The sequence below is a fragment of the Pristiophorus japonicus genome, chromosome 18, assembly GCF_044704955.1.
Source record: "Pristiophorus japonicus isolate sPriJap1 chromosome 18, sPriJap1.hap1, whole genome shotgun sequence".
In the NCBI taxonomy this organism is placed as follows: Eukaryota; Metazoa; Chordata; class Chondrichthyes; family Pristiophoridae; genus Pristiophorus; species Pristiophorus japonicus.
This window is the reverse complement of record NC_091994.1, coordinates 17888419-17910334: the sequence shown is the minus strand read 5'-3', so window position 1 is coordinate 17910334 and position 21916 is coordinate 17888419. Positions and strand designations below refer to the sequence as shown.

The window sequence follows — 21916 nt, the reverse complement described above, 5'->3', positions numbered from 1 at the left end:
TTGATACCTGTCTTTAGCTGTAACTTATTTATATTAAAGCTGCTATTTGGTGTCTATTTTACTGCAGTGTCTAGCTCCAGGAAGATTATTGGTGGCATCTATATGAAAGTTATGTAATGTGAATGAGTTGGAGCAAGGGATTCACAACAGCAAGTGTATATTGTATGAACTAAAAGAATGTGCACTCCGAACACTCTGCCAGCATTTTAGCTTGAGATACCGGTTTAAATGGAGGTGCATTTTGATGCATGTGCCATAATAGAAACTATGATGGTATATGTTGAATTATGCATGGTTGGAGCGTGCATTCATGTGCTTGCAGTTAGTGTAGTTTGAAATGATAAGACATCTCCACTCAAACTTTTCTTTGGTTTATTACAGAATTATTCAGCAATTGGTGAATGGAATCATTGCACCTACAGCAGTGCCAAACTTAGGACTGGGTCCATGGTAAGCCACATTGCAAAGCTACTGAAAAGGTTTTTCTTGAAGTTTGAATGCTTAGTTATTGAAAATTGTGACTATCTGTTTTGAGATCCATTTGTCTAAAAATGAGAAGGCAAATCTTTCTTCCATTTTTTCCTGCTTGAACTAACCACATGACAAAAGCCAAGACTTTCCTGAATATAGCAACGGTGTATCTATGACGTATGCCATTGTTGGAGCACAGATTGTCCAAGAAATTCTGTGTAAAATACCAGAAATAACCAGAATTCGATTGAACCGGTCGCTACCCAAACAATGCATATGTAAGGGAACAATACCAGCAAAAGCAGCGTTCTAATGTGTTTTCAATATTTTATTTGAGGAAAATTACGTGCATTGTTTTGAGGTGACGGAATGAATTGTAGCATGCATGCAGACCCCTCAGTCACGTTAGCCTAATAAATAGCCATGATCAAAACTCATGTAGTTAATGGCCAATGATCACTTTTGAGATTACAGGAACTGAAACGTGTTGACGGGGCAGACTACTCCAAGCTGAAATTTAGCGAGCACAAGCATGCGGTATAAATTCAACCGACAGCAACTTTTGTCAGTTTCATCGCCTTTTATTTTCCAGTTTGCTGCTTCATCAAATTTGCATACGGTGATTTCAAAAATGTCCCATTTGACATTAATCTGCTTTGGAGATCAGAAGGGAGAAGTGGAGATTTCAATTTGGTCACTGTTTTACATAAAAACTAAGATTTAATACCGTCACTGAATTGAATTGCAGCAGATATTGGCCATTTGCCGCCATACTTGCTGCGGCATATTGTAATTAGAGATGCAAGAAAATGTGAAGGAAGTTATCCTCTGTAAAGCCAGCATGCTTGAGCTCGAAATTTGCAGTATATGTTGCGATCTCCTCATAAGACAATCTGGGTTAATGTTTTTTCAGTCACATCTTTATCAAATACCAATTGGATATGAGATTGTGTATATGTTGGCTGTCATTCTTGGTCAACATCTGCAATCACCTGAACCTGCTGCTCGCTAGTACTGGTTTTCAGCTTCTGGCCTCAGCCCCATGTAGGCCTGTCCTATATTCTAGACTTCATCAGTCCCCCTGTCTTCTGTGTCAGCTAGTTTGCTACAGTTATGGGACCTTCCTGGCTGGGTAGTTCAGTATAAAGTCATGTGCATTCAATAACTGATGATGTGGGCTAGTTTCGATCGCCTGGATGGGTCGAAGAGGAATTTGCCCAGATTTTTTCCCCCAATTGGCTTGGATTTTTATCTCTTTCTGCCTCTCCCAGGAGATCGCATGGCTCCGCTGGAGTGTAAATTGTTGCGATGCATGGGGTATCGCGGTTGTGTGGGGCGGACTGGTTGGACCGGATGTTCTTTACCTTTCCGTCATTGTTCATAGGTTTATATGTAACCTTCAGGGCTGCTGGCCAAGGGCCGTGTGGCTCTTTGTCGGCTGGCGCAGACACGATGGGCCGAAATGGCCACCTTCTGCGCTGCATATTTCTATGTTTCTAAGCCCTTTTACTGTTGCTTTGATCCAAATAATTGGCCTATTGAGATAAATTGTTCGTACAAAAATTCACTAAAAAAAAATTGTTTGAGAATCCTCAAATGCTTTGGTAGGTAAATCTGCTGAGACGTGGTATTGAGCTATATAAACCCGCAAGGTTTCAGATTCAATCACTTTGTTGATCCGGTGGATGTGAATTGGCCTCCATGTATAGGCTAGGGTGGGAATTGCTATCTGGTGATCCTTTGCTGGTATTGTGTATATGTGAATTTCATGTGAGGACTGACTTGTGCTCTAATGTTATGGTCAAACAGCAATGCTTTCTGACCAGACTCTCATATGGAAGATGGTCACTTGGCTGAGGTACGAAGGGCTATTAGCAATGGAACCTGTAGCCCAGCATCAGGAGAGATGGGCAACGGGGTGGGAAGGAAATTACTTTTTATTTTAAATTGAAAGTGTTGTATTTTGTTTTGTAATTTTAATTATTTTAGAGCCTAATGTTTAGAATTCAATTAACCATATATTTTGCTAGTTGAGCACAGGCTAACAAAAAATGTATTTAGTATAATTAAAATATCATTATCTATTTTGTATACTGATTTTTAATGTACAATTTTCTGTACTTTATAGGGGTGTCTTACACTCAAATCCAATGGACTACGCATGGGGAGCCAATGGCTTGGACACAATCATCACACAGGTAGTTAATCTGTTAACACTGTTCATGTTGGAATTATGGTAAGAAGGTGGACTCAAGAAAAATGCAATTTGGTCCTAGCTTCTGACAGAGAAGTGAAGGTGCTACAATTTTGTGAATGGAAGTTTCATTATTGAATAAATTGAGGTTTTGGCACCACAGAAATCAAAAACATGTCTTTTTAAAAAAAAAAAAAATCCCCCTTATTTTTGGATTTCTCTCCGCTGCCCCCCCCCCCCCCCCCAGCTGATCATCTCTTGCAATTTCTTTTCTGCTCATGGAAGGCATTGACTGTTGATTGGGCGACAGCTCCACAGATGTCAGTTGGCCTCCTGGAGCTTCACATGCGAGCCAAGATGAATTAGAATATGGAAGTAGGAAGGGAGCCTCACCCGATCCTGTTCTTTCATGACTTCCATGCACAGAAGTTCCAGTAGAAGTTTCTGAATAATTATTTAGGAGCATGAACTCTCATTGCGATTTCCCCCTCCCTGATCTCCAACCAGCAACGCAGAGGACAATTAGAGTGACCCCATTACTGCTGCTGCTCTGGCTGAGCTTAGTTAACTCAACGCACACCAGAGATTAGATCTGGAATTTTCCTCATAAAACAGGCGAATATCAGAGGAGCAATTTTATACTTTTTAGTTAGCATATTAGTCCTGTAGCTGCCAACAATAGTAACAAAGCGTAATTTCTAAATTGCCACAGTAGGCTTATAATTTTATGATGCAAATTTTATGATGGGGCTAAATTGGCAGCTTCTATGGGAAGCCTCCGACTACAATTTTTGCACAGATATGTATTTATGAGCTCTGGAGAGTTTCTGCATCTTAATATTATGACATGGCAAGAGATTCCTGTTTCTGCTGTTACGTGATTTAGAAGTCATGTCTTATGAAAGAACCAGATCTTGCTTGAGCCATCTGTTATAGAAGTTTATTAAAGATTGTATTAACTTGTTATCTCCGTAACAATGCCAAAATTGCCATTTGGGATTTGGGGCTGCTTGGTGTAGCACAATAGTGATCTACTATTACTCCAAAAAAAAAGTTGGGGACAAAAAATAAGTCAATAAGCATTTTACTACTTTCTTTCAGTTTAAGAAGACCTTGCTCTTGTGTCATTGGGTCAAGAATACTGTTAAGCTGCATTGCTGTTGGAAATGGTGGAATTGCAAATATTGTAGTTCTACTGCCAGTAATCTAACAAATTTATCACTTTTTAATCTTGAAAACAAATTCCCTTTCCTTAGGCCAGTCATTATAGTTCAAGCATAATCTTTGGAAACCTGGATTGTTACAGAATTTTTTTTTTTTTTTTAAAGTGATTTGGCATTTTTTTTCCTTATGCTTGGAATGTGGTGTTGCAAGCAAGGCCGGCGTTTATTGCCAATCCCTCGTTGCCCTGGAGAAGATGGTGGTGGGCCACCTTCTTGAATTGCTGTAGTTCGTGTGCTGAAGGTGCTCCCATGTTGGTATTGGGTAGGGACTTTCAGGATTTTGACCCAGCGACAATGAAGGAACGTTCAAGTCAGGTGTGTGACTTGGATGGGGGTTTGGAGGTGATGACATTCCCTTGTACCTGCTGCCCTTGTCCTAGATGGTGGAGGTTGCAGGTTTGGGAGGTGCTGCTGAAGAACCCTCTGCGAATTGCTGCAGTACACACTGATGGTACACGCTGCAGCCATGGTATGCAGGCAATGGAAAGAGTTGTATCGTGTTCAATTTGAAATCATAGAATCATAGAAATTTACAGCATGGAAGGAGGCCATTTTGGCCCATCGTGTCCACGCCAGCTGACCAAGAGCTATCCAACCGAATCCCGCTTTCCAGCTCTTGGTCCATAGCTCTGTAGGTTACGGCACTTTAAGTGCACATCCAAGTATTCTCCAGCCCAGGCAACATTCTTGTAAATCTCCTCTGAACCCTTTCCAATGCAATCACATCTTTCCTGTAATGTGATGGCCAGAACTGCACACAGTACTCCAGCTGCGGCTGAAGCATTGGTTTATACAGTTCAAGCATAACATCCTTGCTCTTGTATTCCATGCCTCGACTAATAAAGGCAAGTATTCCATATGCCTTCTTAACCACCTTATCAACCTGGCCTGCTACCTTCAGAGATCTGTGGACCTGCACTCCAAGGTCCCTTTGTTCCTCTACACTTTTCAGTGTCGTACCATTTAATGTGTATTCTCTCCTTGCCTTGTTGGTCCTCCCCAAATGCATGACCTCACACTTATCCGGATTAAATTCCATTTGTCACTGTGCTGCCCACCTGACCAGTATATTGATATTTTCATAAGCTTCCCTTTTTTTCTTTATCTTACCCTGTTTGTCCCTTGACATCCAGGGGGCTCTAGATTTGTTAGCCACACTGTTTTTCTTTAAGGGAACATACTTGCTCTGTACCCTCAGGATCTCCTCCTTGAATGCCTCCCACTGCTCTGACACTGATTTATCATCAAGTAGCCATTTCCAGTCCACTTTGGCCAAATCCCATCTCAGCTCAGCAAAATTAGCTTTACCCCAATTGAGAACTTTTTTCCCTGGTCCACCTTTGTCCTTTTCCATAACTACCCTAAATCTTAGAATTATGATCACTAGCACCAAAATGCTCTCCCATTGATACCCTTTCTACCTTCCCCTCTTATTCCCCAAAACCAAGTCCAGAATCGCCCCCTCCCTTATTGGGATTGTTACATACTGACTAAAGAAGTTCTCCTGAATGCATTTTAGGAATTCCACACCCTCTGTACAATTTACACTACTTTTTTTCCCAGTTAATATTAGGGTAGTTGGAATCCTCCATTATTACAGCTCTATAGATTTTGCACTTCGCAGCAATTTGCCCACATATTTGTTCTTCTAGCTCCCTCTGACTGTTTGGGGGTCTATAGTACACTCCCAATAGTGTGATCGTCCCTTTTTTGTTCTTCAAATCAACCCATACGGCCTTGTTTGATGACCCCTCTAACATATCCCTTCTCGCAGCTCGTAATTATGACCTTAATTAATACTGCTTGGAAATTACATTAATTATTTCCTTCCTCCAGCTTCTGAACCAGTTTGAAAATACTGGCCCACCTCCTGCAGACAAAGAGAAAATCAAGACTCTTCCCACAGTACAAATAACAGATGAACATGTAGGTGGGTATACTTCAGACCAGTAACCGAATGCCTAGTTATTTTTCCTCCTCCAGTCGTACCTTTGTCAGGAATACACCACTAACTCAGCTGCTGAAATTTCATTTTTTACGTAGCTTTTATCATTTAGTATGATAAAATTATACAACTTGATCATGTTCTAATTGTGGGATGATTTTGATCTTTCTGGTTTCATGCAGAAATCTTTTATTTCACATTAGGTTGTCTGCTGGTTGAGAAGGATAAAATATTTGGACAAAATAGCTGAGCTACCCATAAAATATTTGTATTGTGGTTAAAAATTGGTTTGAGATGTAACTGATTTTTTTCTGCTCAATCCAATTAAAACATTTTTGCACATTGTTTCTGCACTCTGCTTATGTCTGCCTTTAATATGGCGGTGAGGATGTGTACAAAAATAGCCTTGATGTGTGTGTAAGTGTGTTGTCTCCCCAGCACAAAAGCATACAGGGGCCGAAATTCAGCCTCCCAAAAAGGCCGCTTTCTGCCAAAAAGCTGCGGCCAGGCGGCGGAGTCAAGCAGCCACCGACTTCCGGTCAAACGAGCGAGATTTACCTCGGGGATTTTTCTGCCGGTCCCCACTTCCGCCCCACTGCTGCTGTCCATCCGAAACACGTCATCAAAGCGCGCAACGCCGATCTGCCACACCTCCACGCACCCCCGCGAAATTCAGATGGAAAAGTCCATGATCCGCCGTGCGGTGCCCCCGGCAGCTTTTTCTGTCGGTGCACCTTGCTTTCACTGTGTGGGCCACAGCAGCGCAGCGGCCCTTCAAGGGGAGGGCGCACTGCCACAGCCGCCATGTTTTTTTTTTTTTTTGCCGGCCGACTTCCCATCGGTCGGGCAATTATGGCTCCAGGTTCAGCCGGGCCACCAACAGGCAGCCGGGCACCTCCTCTTGGGTGCCAAGCCGCTGGCCAGGCCGAAACCCTCCCTGGCGGTCCAGTGGCCGAGCCTAAATAATCGCTGCTTCTCCCCCCTTTTAAGTGAGGTGAGAGACGTGACACACGCGTACTGACATCAGCACCGCTCCGCCACTGGCTGACAGCGGCGGAGACTTTGTCCCGCCCCTACTTGCACCCCTCTAGAGTACTTACCGCTGCACTTCTGCCCCCATTATGACCAACTTCCGGTCTCTCAAAAAAAAAAAAAAATTGCCAAAGAGCTGAAAATGTATCAAGACACGACGGTAAAAACATTTAGAAAACGGTGGGTGCACCAGGTTTCTGGTGGGGGTGAATTTCTCCCCCACAGTCTCTACTGAATAGCATTTTTTTCAATCTTCTGACAGTGGGCTCTAGTTGTAGAACCCAGTACTGGGTATGGAAAACTGTCCAGGGCACATGAATGTTGATGCTCCAGCATAGTGTAGAGTGAAAGGGGTAGAAATTCAGGGTCCCTATAAGGCCCGTTACTGGCATTTTACAGCGGCCATGCGGCAGAATCGAGTAGACCCACCCATTGTAGAACCCTCCCATTGTAGTCCCACCCATTGTTGTCGATGGGCCGCCCCGACCCAAATTCAGTTCGGGGATTTTTCGGCCTGTTCCCACTTCCGGAGCCCACTACTGCCGACCACCGCAAACGCGTCATCAAAGCGTGCACCGCCAATCTCGCACACCTCCAGAAAACTCCGACCCAAATTTAGCTTGAAAAATTGGCGATCCGCCACGCGGTGCCTCCGACAGCTTTTTCTGGAAGTGTTCAAGGGCAGGGCGCACTACTGCAGCCACCATGTTTTGATTTTTCCCGGCCAACTCCCCAATCGGCTGGTCAACTATTGCCCCGGGTTCGATTGGCAGCCTGGCGCACACCCTCTTGGGTTAGGGTTAAGGTTAGGCTGGCCCAGTGGCTGACCGTAAAAACTTCCTGATTCTCTCCCCTTTATCAGAGGGGGAGAGAGCACGGTGACGTCACCACCACTCTGTCGCCATCTCATCCCAACTTCCGCCCCTCAGCATGACTTGCCACCGCACATCCGCCCCCATTATGACCGACTTCCGGTCCAATATTAAAAAATCTTCGAAGTACTGAAGATCGATTGGGCGGCCACCTCATCGCTCCCGGTGGAAAATTCAGGTAAAAAATCATAGGTGTGCCAGCTTTCTGGCGAGCCTGAATTTCGGCCCCAAAGAGTTTAGATTTGCACCTTAGATCTCCAGTTTAGTAAGCTTCCACTCTGTAATTATTTGGTTGAATGCTTCCCAGAAAAAAAGGAAGGCAATCTAAGCCCAAGTCACCATAACCCAATCTCCAAGGAACAGTGCATGGCTTGGAGGAACTGAAATGTAGAGGGAAAAAAATGTGAAGTGCCATGGGGACATGCTTGAGATATCACATTAAAGAGTATTTGCTTTTCTTGTTTATAATAAAAACAGAAAATGCTGGAAATACTCGGCAGGTCAGGCAGCATCTGTGGAGAGAGAAACAGAGTTAACGTTTCAGGTCTGTGACCCTTCGTTTCTTGTTGCCTGCTCCCAGTGGTGCAAAAGTAGTTGTGGTGTTGTAAGTTGTGTTGTTTAGTGGTGAGTCGAGCTAAATACAACATTAAAGAAAGCTGAACTACCCATTAATGCACATACACTGCATATATAGTATTTATTAAGTAAAAGAAGGCAGAAAGTAAATTTTCCATCCGCTATTTTAATTTTTATTGCAGTAACAATGTAGGAAGGTATGTCACCAATGTCCCCTTTAAGCTGCGCAGTCCTTCAGGGATTCCACATGGCTTGCTTATCAATGCAAAAACGTGGTATTTTGAATGGCCCGCGCAGCCCCTTAAAAGCACCGCACAGCGGCAAGAAAAATTATAGGGAACAGTGGGGTCAATTTTCCCCAGTTATCTGCGCTGTTTTTTTGGCCTAAATTTAAAATATCCATGTTTCCCCAAAGATTGTGCGCCAGCGTAACTCGGTTACGATTTTTTTTAGGTTAGGTTTTTTTTTGTGTAACCTGATGTCTGCGCCAATTTTTCACATTTATGCAAGTTTGACCAACTAACATTTTTCCGAGGATGGTGTATGTGACCACTCCCAAAAAACCTTCTGGGCACTTTATATAAAAAAAAAAGCAGCGCACATTAAAAAATCGGTGGCGAAAGACGCCATTGTTTTTAGGCAAAGTTTTGGAAAGAATCGTACGGGTGGAGCTGCGGAATACCAAATGGCTGAAAACGCTAGTGGGTGTTGTGTATAGACCACCAAATAGTAGTAGTGAGGTTGGGGACAGCATCAAGCAAGAAATAAGGGATGTGTGCAATAAAGGTACAGCAGTAATCATGGGCGACTTTAATCTACACATTGATTGGGCTAACCTAACTGGTAGCAATGCGGTGGAGGAGGATTTCCTGGAGTGTATTAGGGATGGTTTTCTAGACCAATATGCCGAGGAACCAACCAGGGAGCTGGGTATTGTGTAATGAGAAGGGACTAATTAGCAATCTTGTTGTGCGAGGCCCCTTGGGGAAAAGTGACCATAATATGGTAGAATTCCTTATTAAGATGGAGAGTGACAAAGTTAATTCGGAAACTAATGTCCTGAACTTAAGGAAAGGTAACTTTGACAGTATGAGGTGTGAATTGGCTAGAATAGATTGGCAAACGATACTAAAAGGGTTGACTGTGGATAAGCAATGGCAAACATTTAAAGATCACATGGATGAACTTCAGCAAATGTACATCCCTGTCTGGAGTAAAAATAAAACTGGGAAGGTGGCTCAACCATGGCTAACAAAGGAAATTAAGGATAGTGTTAAAGCCAAGGAAGAGGCATATAAATTGACTAGAAAAAGCAACAAACCTGAGGACTGGGAGAAATTTAGAATTCAACAGAGGAGGACTAAGGGTTTAATTAAGAGGGGTAAAATAGAGTACGAGCGGAAGCTTGCAGGGAATATAAAACCTGACTGCAAAAGCTTCTATAATTATGTGAAGAGAAAAAGATTAGTAAAGACAAACTTGGGTCCCTTGCAGTCGGATTCAGGTGAAATTATAATGGGGAACAAAGAAATGGCAGACCAATTGAACCAATACTTAGGTTCTGTCTTCACGAAGGAAGATACAAATAACCTTCCGAAGGTACTAGGGGACAGTGGATCTAGTGCGAAGGAGGAACTGAAGGATATCCTTATTAGGCGGGAAATTGTGTTAGGGAAATTGATGGGATTGAAGGCCGATAAATCCCCGGGACCTGATAGTCTGCATCCCAGAGTGCTCAAGGAAGTGGCCCTAGAAATAGTGGATGCATTGGTGATCATTTTCCAACAGTCTATTGACTCTGGATCAGTTCCTATGGACTGGAGGGTAGCTAATGTAACACCACTTTTTAAAAAAGGAGGGAGAGAGAAAATGGGTAATTATAGACCGGTTAGCTTGACATCAATAGTGGGGAAAATGTTGAAATCTATCATGAAGGACAAAATAGCAGCGCATTTGGAAAGCGGTGACAGGATCGGACCAAGTCAGCATGGATTTATGAAAGGGAAATCATGCTTGATGAATCTTCTGGAATTTTTGAAGATGTAACTAGCAGAGTGGACAAAGGAGAAACAGTGGATGTGGTGTATTTGGACTTTCAGAAGGCTTTTGACAAGGTCCCGCACAAGAGATTGTTGTGCAAAGTCAAAGCACATGGTATTGGGGGTAATATACTGACGTGGATAGGGAACTGGTTGGCAGACAGGAAGCAGAGAGTTGGGATAAACTGGTCCTTTTCAGAATGGCAGGCAGTGACTAGTGGAGTGCCGCAGGGCTCAGTGCTGGGACCCCAGCTCTTTACAATATACATTAACGATTTGGATGACGGAATAGAGTGTAATATCTCCAAGTTTGCAGATGACACTAAACTGGGTGGCGGTGTGAGCTTGTGAGGAGGACGCTAAGAGGCTGCAGGGTGACTTGGACAGGTTAGGTGAGTGGACAAATGCATGGCAGATGCAGTATAATGTGGATAAATGTAAGGTTATCCATTTTGGGGGCAAAAACACGAAGGCAGAATATTATCTGAATGGTGGCAGACTAGGAAAAGGGGAGGTGCAACGAGTCCTGGGTGTCATGGTTCATCAGTCACTGAAAGTGGGCACGCAAGTACAGCAGGCGGTGAAGAAAGCAAATGGTATGTTGGCCTTCATAGCTAGGGGATTTGAATATAGAAGCAGAGAGGTCTTACTGCAGTTGTACAGGGCCTTATTGAGGCCTCACCTGAAATATTGTGTTCAGTTTTGGTCTCCTAGTCTGAGGAAGGACGTTCTTGCTATTGAGGGAGTGCAGCAAAGGTTCACCAGACTAATTCCAGGGATGGCTGGGCTGTCATATGAGGAGAGACTGGATCAACTTGGCCTTTATTCACTGGAGTTTAGAAGGATGAGAGGGGATCTCATAGAAACGTATAAGATTCTGACGGGACTGGACAGGTTAGATGCGGGAAGAATGTTCCCGATGTTGGGGAAGTCCAGAACCAGGGGACATAGTCTTAGAATAAGGGGTAGGCCATTTAGGACTGAGATGAAGAGAAACTTCTTCACTGAGTTGTTAATCTGTGGAATTCCCTGCCGCAGAGAGTTGTTGATGCCAGTTCACTGGATATATTCAAGAGGGAGTTAGATATGGCTCTTACGGTTAAGGGGATCAAGGGGTATGGAGAGAAAGCAGGAAAGGGGTACTGAAGGAATCATCAGCCATGATCTTATTGAATGGCGGTGCATGCTCGAAGGGCTGAATGGCCTACTCCTGCACCTATTTTTCTATGTTTCTATGTATCATCAAATATGCATCATCAAGCTTAATTTTTTTCAAACTTAAAATGTAAAAAATGGAAGTTTAATGCAATTCTTTAATTTTGGATTTTTTTTCCAAAGTGCCACGCCACCATTGAATGTCTCCAAACTGGGCTCGAGGGTCGGAGCATTGGCCGGCAGAATCGGTCCCTCGCCCGGACACTGGCTCGGCTTCAAAAGAAGCCCGGGGGTGGTGGGGATGTCTGGAAGCCGAACTGAAGGAATGAGAAAGAACCCTTACATGGAAACATAGAAACGTTAGAACATAGGTGCAGGAGTAGGCCATTTGGCCCTTTGAGCCTGCACCACCATTCAATATGATCATGGCCAATCATGCAACTTCAGTACCCCTTTCCTGCTTTCTCTCCATACCCCTTGATCCCTTTAGCCGTAAGGGCCACATCTTCTCCTTTTTGAATATATCTAATGAACTGTAGCCTCAACAACTTTCTGTGGTAGAGAATTCCACAGGTTCATAATTCTCTGAAGAAAATTCCACAGGTTAACCACTCTGAGTGAAGAAGTTTCGCCTCATCTCGGTCCTAAATGGCTTACCCATTATCCTTAGACCGTGACCCCTGGTTCTGGACTTCCCCAACATCGGGAACATTCTTCCTGCATCTAACCTGTCCAATCCCGTCAGAATTTTGTTTCTATGAGGTCCCCTCTCATTCTTCTAAATTCCAGTGAATATAAGTCTAGCCAATTACACTCTGCAGCAGCATCAAAAGAAGCCCGAGGGGTGTATGCCGAGCCCATGTATCCGGGCGAGGGAGCAATTCTGCCGGCCGACCCTCGAGCCCGGTGAGGAGACGTTCGGTCGGTGGTGGGATGGTACTTTGAAAAAAATCTAAAATTAAAGAATTGCATTAGACTTGATTGCCCCAAATGTCCTCATTTGAATGCCTAGCTTCCCATTCTAAGCAAGCCTATTGTGCATGCGCAGACCTGGGTGTGGTCCATATTAGGCCGTTGACCTTTGGGGGAGAGAGAAATCAAAGAAGCTTGTCCTGCTGTTTTGAGCTTCTTGTAAACGTACAATTTAACCATGGGGGCAATACTGACAATACCATACCTCGTGCAAGCCTTCTGCATGATGGTGCTGCGGAGGAGACGATTGATTCGACGTCATCGCATGAGGAACCTCAGAACGCATAGGGTGATGGGCAGGAGGCCTTACCCACATCGGGTATATCGAGACAGGCATTCACACCTGCACCTGAGTGATGCAGACTGTGTGAGAAGGCTGCGTTTCGCAAAGAAGTTGAAATCGAGATCTGTGAGTTACTAAAAGCAGACCTGCAACCTAGAAGCATCAGGAGGACTGCTTTGTCAGTTGAAGTGAAGGTTACAGCTGCACTTTCATTCTATGCATCTGGATCATTCCAGGCTACAACTGGGGATGTGTGCGCCATTTCTCAACATGCAACACACATCTGCATTCAGCAGGTCACTATATGCCCGGAGGAATGACTACGTAAAGTTTCCCATGACTGCCCAGGCAATGCGTGACAGGGCTATGGGCTTCTCCAGGATTGCTGGCTTCCCAAAGGTACAGGGCTGCATTGATTGTACCCACATCGCCTTGCGAGCACCTTTTCCGAGATGTATGGGAACAGAAAAGGCTTCCACTCTGTTAATGTGCAGCTTGTGTGTGACACTATGCATCACATCATGTCAGTTGATGCGAGATACCCTGGGAGACCCATGATGCGTTCATCCGACCCGAGAGCGCAATATCTGCCATGTTTCAGCAGCAGCCAGAAGGGCAGAGCTGGCTGCTGGGAGACAAAGGGTACGGTCTCCCCACCTGGCTCATGATGCCCCTACGCGTAACCTCGACGTAAGCTGACCGGGAATACGCGCAGCATAATAGAGAGGACCATTGGCATCTTGAAACAGCGTTTCCGATGCCTGGCCCATTCCGGAGGCTACTTGCAATACTCCCCTGAGATTGTCGGTCAGTTCACTGTGTATGCTGCATAACTTAGCCACCATGAGGCAGCAGCAGTTGGGAGTGGAAGACCCACCCGAGGTGAGAGTGGCTGATGATGATGAGGAAGATGCAGATGATGAGGAGGAGGACGACGAGGAAGCCATGCAACTACCTGAACCCGGAGCACGACGGTGGAGGAGGGCGGGCCATCGTGCCCCTTTAACAATTGCTAGAGCCTTGCGTCAACAGCTCATCCGTTAACACTTTGCTGCCTGAAGGTTCAGCGGCAACTATTCCAAATGGACCATGTTTACTGTTTGGACCTGTTCCGTAATGTGTTGTTTATGGAACAGATAATGGAAATGATTCTTCTTTACTTCAAAAAGTTGGGTAAATAATGGAACAAATGATGGTTATAATTTAAAATTTATTTTATTCAAAAGTTTAACGTGCATTTATTTGTACTTATTTTAACTTTAATAAAAATACTCTTGTAAAACTTTAAAGTTTTCAGTTAAGATCACTTACAAACTTTTAAACTTATAAATTTACATAACTAAAAAAAAAAACCTTTTTAATTTGAGAACAGTTGCAACAGTAACAACAATAATAATAACAAAAGCAGCAAAGAAAGGCTGCACCCATCTCTCTCCCACCTTATTCAAAGACCGCCCGCTGCACTTGGTCTTGGTGACTCCACTCCTGCCCGCAGCGTTTCTCTGGTTGGTACCAACCTTCTTCTTTCGAACATCTCGGGTAATGCGCACTTGATGGGTGGCAGAGAGCAGGCAGTAATGTGGAAGGCCTGGCTTGGGCCTCTTCAGAGGCTGGTCTGGGGATTGGAGTAGGAGTGACAGTTGATTCTGTCACTGGGCGAGAGGTCTGGGCGTGTTCCCTCCCTTCCTCATGTGCCCTGACAGTGTCTCAACTACCTCCAACATTCGCTCCCTCATGTTCACTGACAGTGTTCCCATTTCTTGTGAGAGTGTTGTTATTTCTCCTGACAGTCCCGATACCTCATCACCCACCCCACTGATGGTGTCCAGGAGTGATTGTGTAAGGTCAATGCTCTCCGCACTCATTGCCATCATCTGAATCACATCTGTTAGATCCTGCACCTCAGGAGAGCACTGTCGAGCTCTCCTTCCCCTCCTCACCCTTGGAATGCCTCGCTGCACCCCACTGGAATCCCCAGCCTCGGACTGTGAGAAACCATGGAATATCCCGCCAACACTTGTACCACTCAGGAAAGGGCCTGGTACCTTAATGGGCGGCACCTGCACCTCCTCTAGAGTGAGTACAACAGTGTGGGCTCCATCCATCACCTCCCCATCACCCCCATGCTCTTGGTCTGGAAGGTGGGATTGGAAGATGTTCTCTTCAGGCTCGTCCGTATCTGAATCTTCTGCATTGGCTTCAGCCTCGTCAGGGTTGGCCTCAGGTTACGCAAAATATAACAGAACAGATAAATGGTTAGCAGCAGAGGAGGGGGCAGGGTGGTATGAGTGGGCTCACACAGCGCAGGGAGCAGGCTCATTTGAAGGACCATGATGAATGATAGCACATTGCATCAACCGAAGTGTAGCTGACGGAGACATCCCTAGGAACCAAAGAATGGCTACCCCGCGCAGTACTTAATATTTAGGAAAGCCAGACTGTGGAATTTGCAGGACTTGCCCTCTCCCTCGAGTGTGGGCCCAGCTTGTGCAGTGGTGGTTGCTTTTCTCCAGGCAGGACCCATCAAACCAGTGACCCTGTCTTCCATGTATGTCAGTGGGTGCAGATTTGCCAGGCCTCCTCCTGTTCAAGTTCTTTCCCTTTTGTTGTGTGCCACCTTCCTCTGCAAAGATGAAAATATAACTTTTTCGAGGGGGTATTTTTCTACTGGCTAGGACATACAGATGGTCACATTTACAATTGCAATTCCAGTGAATAAATGAAAATATTACTTACAGTAACCGATTGACCAAGGTCCTGCCACTTTTTGCACTGGCCTCCAAGCCTGGGGGTGCTCACCATTGCACAGTAATCTTCTGCAAGTTGGTTCCAGTGTTTCTTCATTTGTTTTGGTGAAACTTTTATGTGACCTCTGCTGGTGTCCAGCTCGTGCCATCTGGCCTCAATTACAGTAACTAGTGCCTCCACTTCATCCTGTGAGAAATTCTTGGTCCTTGAGCCGCGTCGCATATTGTATTGCAGCTCCGATTTTTCCACTGAGAATTAAAGGTCTCGCACATAACTGGCTCTTTAAAAATGGCCAAATGCAGACCGGGAGCTGTACTGTACTGCACTACAATCATGTCAAAAATGCCCCTTTTTTTTCCGCGCATGCGCAGAATGGGGGAGGGGCATTGTTTTTTTTTCAGCGCAGACATTAGGCTCCACCCCCCCCCCCCCCCCCCCCCCAAAAAAAAGTTAAAGGACAGGCTGCGCGGTGCCAAATTCAAAAAATAGAACAGGGAAACATGCTTGTTGCTTTTTGGGGGCCATAAAAAACGGGTGTAATTCTTGCAGTACGTCAAAAAAAGGCATTGGGGAAAATTAAGTCCATAGTCTGTCACTAAATGTAATTTACAAAAAGAACTTTGAGCTAGCATCTGCAGATACACAAAGATTCTGCCCAGTAAGGGGACAAGTTTCTCAACTTCCTGAGTAGTGATGAAATCGAACTAGTTGATGCACCTTGATTTCTGCTTTCGGATTTTCAGTTCACATAGCAATGTCAACAACACATTTTGCCAATTTTTCAACTTGAAAATCTAAGTTGGAAGGGACAAGTCCAGGTGCATGTTAGAGAGATGGGCTTTCATACTGCCAAAGAAGTTTGAGATTTTTCTGCTTCGCTGGACAGATTTATGTAAACCGATGTTCATTGTTGGGTCTTCCGTAATGGATGCTCCATTGGAGTGCAAGTATCATTGAGTCAAAGTGTCGAGCATAAGGTGTGGTGTCGTCACTCCTACGATGCAAGTGATATGCAAATAGATCGTACAATTTTGTTCTCATTCAGAGAAGCTTTACCATTTTAACTCCTTGAAATTGGAACTGAGCGATCCAGTGGGTTAGCTCATTGTCCTTTTTACCCCTGGAGCCTCTGAAATCAACTGAGGAAAATTGGGTGAGTTATATCACGGGTGGCTGATCCAGTGTTGGTCCCATCGAAGTGGAAAGTTCTGTCTGATGAGTCTCTCTTTTCCCCTCGTGGTTCTGAATGTTACATGTGAAATAATTGGCTTGGAATTTGCGATTGTAATGACGGTGAGATTGTTGGCATTCGCCGACATTATTCTCTAAAACTGACAGCAATTTTTGGAGACTGCGCATGCGCATTTAAAAACGCAAATCCTCAAGTTGCTGTCAGTGATATCCTGATCCTCCACAGGGGGCGGTGTTGCAGTTATGGCAGATAGAATCAATTAGTAATCACTAGATGAATTTTGACTTTTTGTGCCTATTCTCACTATAAAACCCCTTGAAAACGTTAAGCCTTGTTGAATGAGGTCTAACTGATTTGTAACTGATTTGTTAATGGCATACTAAGTCATAAATACTGCTGAACCACCTCTCCGACCCTGAAAAACTGACTTATATTGTGAAGTCTCATTTACTCCATTCCATGATAATGCCATACATTTTTGAAATAAATATTTTTATTTCATTTTTTTTAAGTTAATTATTTTAGCTTCTACTTTAATCCCATGTGCATGTCCCAATCGTTATTTCGCTTTTTGTAAAATTATAAAAAGTGAATGAAACCTGCTTGTTACTTCCCGGTTTGCTGTCTGTGAGAATTTTTCAATGTGATTGGTTGCTTAGCCTGCTTGATGATATCACTATTACTGGACACCAGAGGTCCCCTATAGATGGTGCCAGAATTAAATTAACGGAAAAGGTAAAATTGAGGCCACAGAGCCCTCTAAATGTTTGTGGCATCTTTTGTTGAGGTCCGCGGTGAGCGGCGTCACATCACTACATCCGGGTCAATGTATTGTCGTAATGTCGCCACAGTAATCGCACCTTATGAAAGTGCAAACTGCTGATTGAACGGCTGAGTCTACCCGAAATAGCTGGAGATGGGCTGAAAATTCCAGCCTTGCCGGGTCCATACGAACAAAGTTTTCGGGGTGCAATGTGCATGCGCCGAAAACCAGCTTTTCTGATCTGTCGAGATTTCTCTTGACAGATCCTCCACATCCTCGCAGGAAGGACATCCGTGCGAAAGAGACTGAGCTATTTGCCCAATTCCTGCCCAGCAAATGTCCTTCAAACTTTTACACCTGGTAAAAGCAGGCGCATAGCTTACTTTTACCAGTGTAAGTGTTTTAGAACGTATAAAAATTAAATTTAATCCCATTTTTATATTTAAAAACCCTGTCCTTTAAAGTAAGTTTATTTTTAACACTATTAAAACACATTAAAAAAAATTCCAAAATATATATTTTTATGTAAAACATTTAAGTGAGGTATTTTATTTATTCTGTGTTTCGGTGTTTTAGGGGTTTTTCTCATTGATAGTAATGGTAGCCCGTACAAACAGAGCTCCCATTTTTATCAATGAGAATACTGCATATGATTGGTGGTCCAGGCCCATGTGACTCCAGCTTCTCCGTACGTACCTCAAACAGGTCCCCATGCGCTGCGCAGCGAATCTAGGCTTCTGACAGGGATCTTGTTTTTTTCCGGGACCAACAAGTAGATTTGTAGATTTTTTGGGGGGTCAGAGGCATTCGTACGAAGCCTCCGACCCCAATTTTCCCCCCAATATGGTGTAAGCGGTGCCTTTGTTATTGACAACTATGGCAATGGCGAGTGTTAATTGCCTATTATGGACAGTTGCCCACAATAACCGTGAGCTGTGTAAGTGGTGAGGACTGTATCAGCATCAAGCACTCCAAGGTCAGCTGGAGCACAACCAGATGTAGCAGAAAGCTCTGCCCCAATAATGTGCATCATCCAACCATAGCACCCCCTACTGCAACAATGTGGCATTTTTTCCATTTGCCACTCCAACCATTGTGTGTCCGTTAGTTCCGAGTTAGGGACAGTTTTGTACTGTGGACACGTGCTCAAAAGGAACTGTATTAAGACTGCCCAATCTCCGTTCATGTAGGATCTTTACTGGAGACTTTCATTCCATCAGTCTTTGCTGAATTTGTATCCAGGTTGAATAGTGGACTGGCTAAACTACTGCACCACGTAATTTGGTGTGAACAAAAATGTTTTTGTTTTTGTCATTTGCACACAACAGTTTAAAATAGAAACATCTAGCTATTGTGTATTGCATTTCAAGTCTGTATGTTTCGGTACTAGTGGTAAGATGAGACAATCAAAATGAATGGTAGGTTATGGGTGACATGAGTTGACAAAATAGAATTTCTGTTTCGAAGCAGAAATTTCTGAAATGTGAAATCACTCTGGTGATCCAGCAACAATACACAGGGTCTGAGGTGAAATGATATTTGTAATCTGATGCAAAATGCAGTACCTAGCTCACTATCATAGACTGCTATTGTATGTCTTTTTATAGATGTTTGAAGAATTATAAGTACATAAAATTGAGATGCTCACTTATAACATCACATAATACGTTTAATATTTAACAGGTGTTGTGGAATTTTGCAATCACCGAGTTCATAGTATGCCCCTGGAATTGGAGAGTAAACCACCTGTGATTCCATCCCTGAAAGTAATCACCACTCTGCGGTTCTACTCATAGATGAGTCCAGAGACGCATTTGATATATTGGCAAGCTAGACATCGGATGACTGTTTTGGGTAATACACTGGATGTTATTGCAGAACATTTAACAACGGTGATTTGCCAATTTTTTGCCTCCTTTATCTCTGCAAAACATGATGGTTGTTCATCTAAATTGCAAGTAACTGCAGCCTTAGTGGTAACCTAGATGTTGCAGGCATGGATCTGGAGGCCATGGGTGGAAGCCCTGGGGCTGCCTGGTTTGAATTGGTCTGCATGGTTTGTAGTAAATGTAGTTCTGGGTCAGGCCTCTACATAGAACACCTTATCATTCGAATTATTTCTATAGGGAGGGGGCTTGTGAGGTATCGCAAGCTCCTCTTATTAAAATGCACTGATTGTAATTAGCTAACAAAAAATACCTTTCAGGTAATCACATTAAAATCTGCAGCCTGAAGCTAAATCCGCCCCCCCCCCCCCCCCCACCACCAGCACCACACTGCCTTTTTTACCAGTTTAAACAAAAAGATTTGAAAAAACAACTGGAGCAGTTTGTTGTTATGGTAAGGACTTGAGGTTCTATTTTAACTAAACAGTCTTTGAGATGGAACTTAGATGTAACAAAGAATCTGTAAATGTGAATTCAGTCAGACAACAAGCTGGGTTGTACTTGTTTCCAGTGCAGTATTTCATGGGGTAGATTTGACAAATTGAATGTGTAATTTTTCTTCCTCGACAGGTTGTGGTGTAGAATGCCCTGTGTGTAAAGAAGATTATGGTGTTGGAGAAACTGTTCGGCAACTTCCGTGCAACCATTTATTCCACAATGATTGTATAATACCGTGGCTAGAAATGGTAAGCAGCAATACTACTTTCAGCTCCCATTTACCTGTTCCAGTGAACAAATTGATGTACCTTTACTCAGACCTGCAGAGGATCAGTGCAGTTTTCCTGTTAGCATCAACAATGATGTACCTGCCCATTTATAGGCTACAAATCCAAGGAAACACTTTTTTAAAATCTTGCTGAGTCAGCTGATTATATAAATTTTCATTTACTAAGATGCTGCAGGATTAATACTTCGGGGTCTGTAGAAATTGCAACCCATATAAGCGTATTTTTAAATGAGGAAATTTAAAGAGCCGATCAATAAGTTTATTTGTATTGTGCTTATTACACATTCATCTACAGTATTGTATTTTACAGGGTTTTTTTTCCCTCTCTTTGTCCATTGGTTTGTTCCCTGTCCCTTTTTTTTTTTTCCTTGATGTCTTTAGCTCCTTGCTGGGGATCCACAAAAGGCAGGCACTGTTCAGTACTTTGTCCCAGATAGCTTTCCTTCATGTGGGAGCTTACAGATTATTAGCATACATGAAAGCGCACAGAATTGGAGGTAACCTTGTGACATAGGTTGGTAATTTATTGGGAGTTGGGAGATAGAGTAGGGTTTAAGGGAACGTTCTCTGATTGGTGGGATGTGAGAAATTATGTTCCCCAGGGTTCTGTACTGTGCCTTCAGCTTTTCATGTATATTAATGATGTGGATGAAGGAATAGAGAGTTGTATATCCTAGTTTACAGATAACACTTAGTCAGGAGTCACAGTAAGTTGTGCAGCTGGGAGCAAGTTACAAAAGGGCAGGCACTGTTCAGTACTTTGTCCCAGATAGCTTTCCTTCATGTGGGAGCCTACAGATTATTAGCATACAGAATTGGAGGTAACCTTGTGACATAGAGTGGGTAAAACTATGGCTGCTGGAGTTCAATGTGGGGAAGTGTGAGGTCATCCACTTTGGATCTGAGAAAGATGAATTGGAATATTTTCTTACTGGTGCGAGACTAGGAAGGAGCAAAGCGATTTGGATGTACTGCATTCAGTTATAGGCACTAAACCGCAGGAATGATATATTTATCTTGGAGGAGGCACAGTGTAGATTCACCAGAATTCGAACCATAAGAATTAGGAGCAGGAGTAGGCCAGACGGCCCTTCGAGACTGCTCTGCCATTCAATAATATCATGGCTGATCTTTGATCTCAACTCCACTTTCTCTCCAAATCCCCATGTGTAAAGAAATTCCTCCTCGTCTCAGTCTTAAATGGACGACCCCTTATCCTGACACTATGCCCCCTAGTTCTAGACATTCCAGCCTGGGGATAACAACCTCTCAGCGTCTACCCTGTCAATCCACCTCAGAATCTTGTATATTTCAATGTGATCACCCCTCATTCTTCTAAACTCCAAGGTATAAGCCCAATCTATTCAATCTCTCCTCATAGGACAATCCTCTCATCCCAGGAATCAATCTAGTGAACCTCAGTTGCACCGCCTCTGAGGCATGTATGTCCTTTCTCATGATGAGACCAAAACTGTGCACAGTACTCCAAGTGTGGTCTCGCCAAAGTCTGTACAATCATAGCAAGACTTCCTTATTCTTGTACATCAAACCCCTTGCAATAAAGGCCAACATGCCGCTTGCTGTACCTACATGCTAACTCTGTTTCCTGTACGAAAATACTTAAATCTCTCTGAACACCAACATTTAATAGTATCTCACCATTTAAAAAAAAAAAAATGCCCTACCAAAGTGAATGTCACATTCCTCACATTATACTCCACCTGCCACCTTACTGCTTACTCACTTAACCTGTCTATATCCCTTTGCAGGCTGTTTGT

The 21916-nt window shown here is 43.7% G+C and overlaps 1 protein-coding gene across 1 annotated transcript in view; it reads left to right on the top strand.

Moving 5' to 3' along the window:
• rnf126 (ring finger protein 126) overlaps window positions 1-21916 on the top strand; it is a 79172-nt gene that overhangs the window by 47510 nt on the left and 9746 nt on the right. Inside the window, exons 5-8 of the mRNA XM_070859711.1 lie at window positions 382-450; window positions 2600-2669; window positions 5725-5818; window positions 19982-20097. Of these exons, the coding sequence (XP_070715812.1) occupies window positions 382-450; window positions 2600-2669; window positions 5725-5818; window positions 19982-20097 (349 nt within the window). The remainder of the gene's footprint in view (window positions 1-381; window positions 451-2599; window positions 2670-5724; window positions 5819-19981; window positions 20098-21916) is intronic.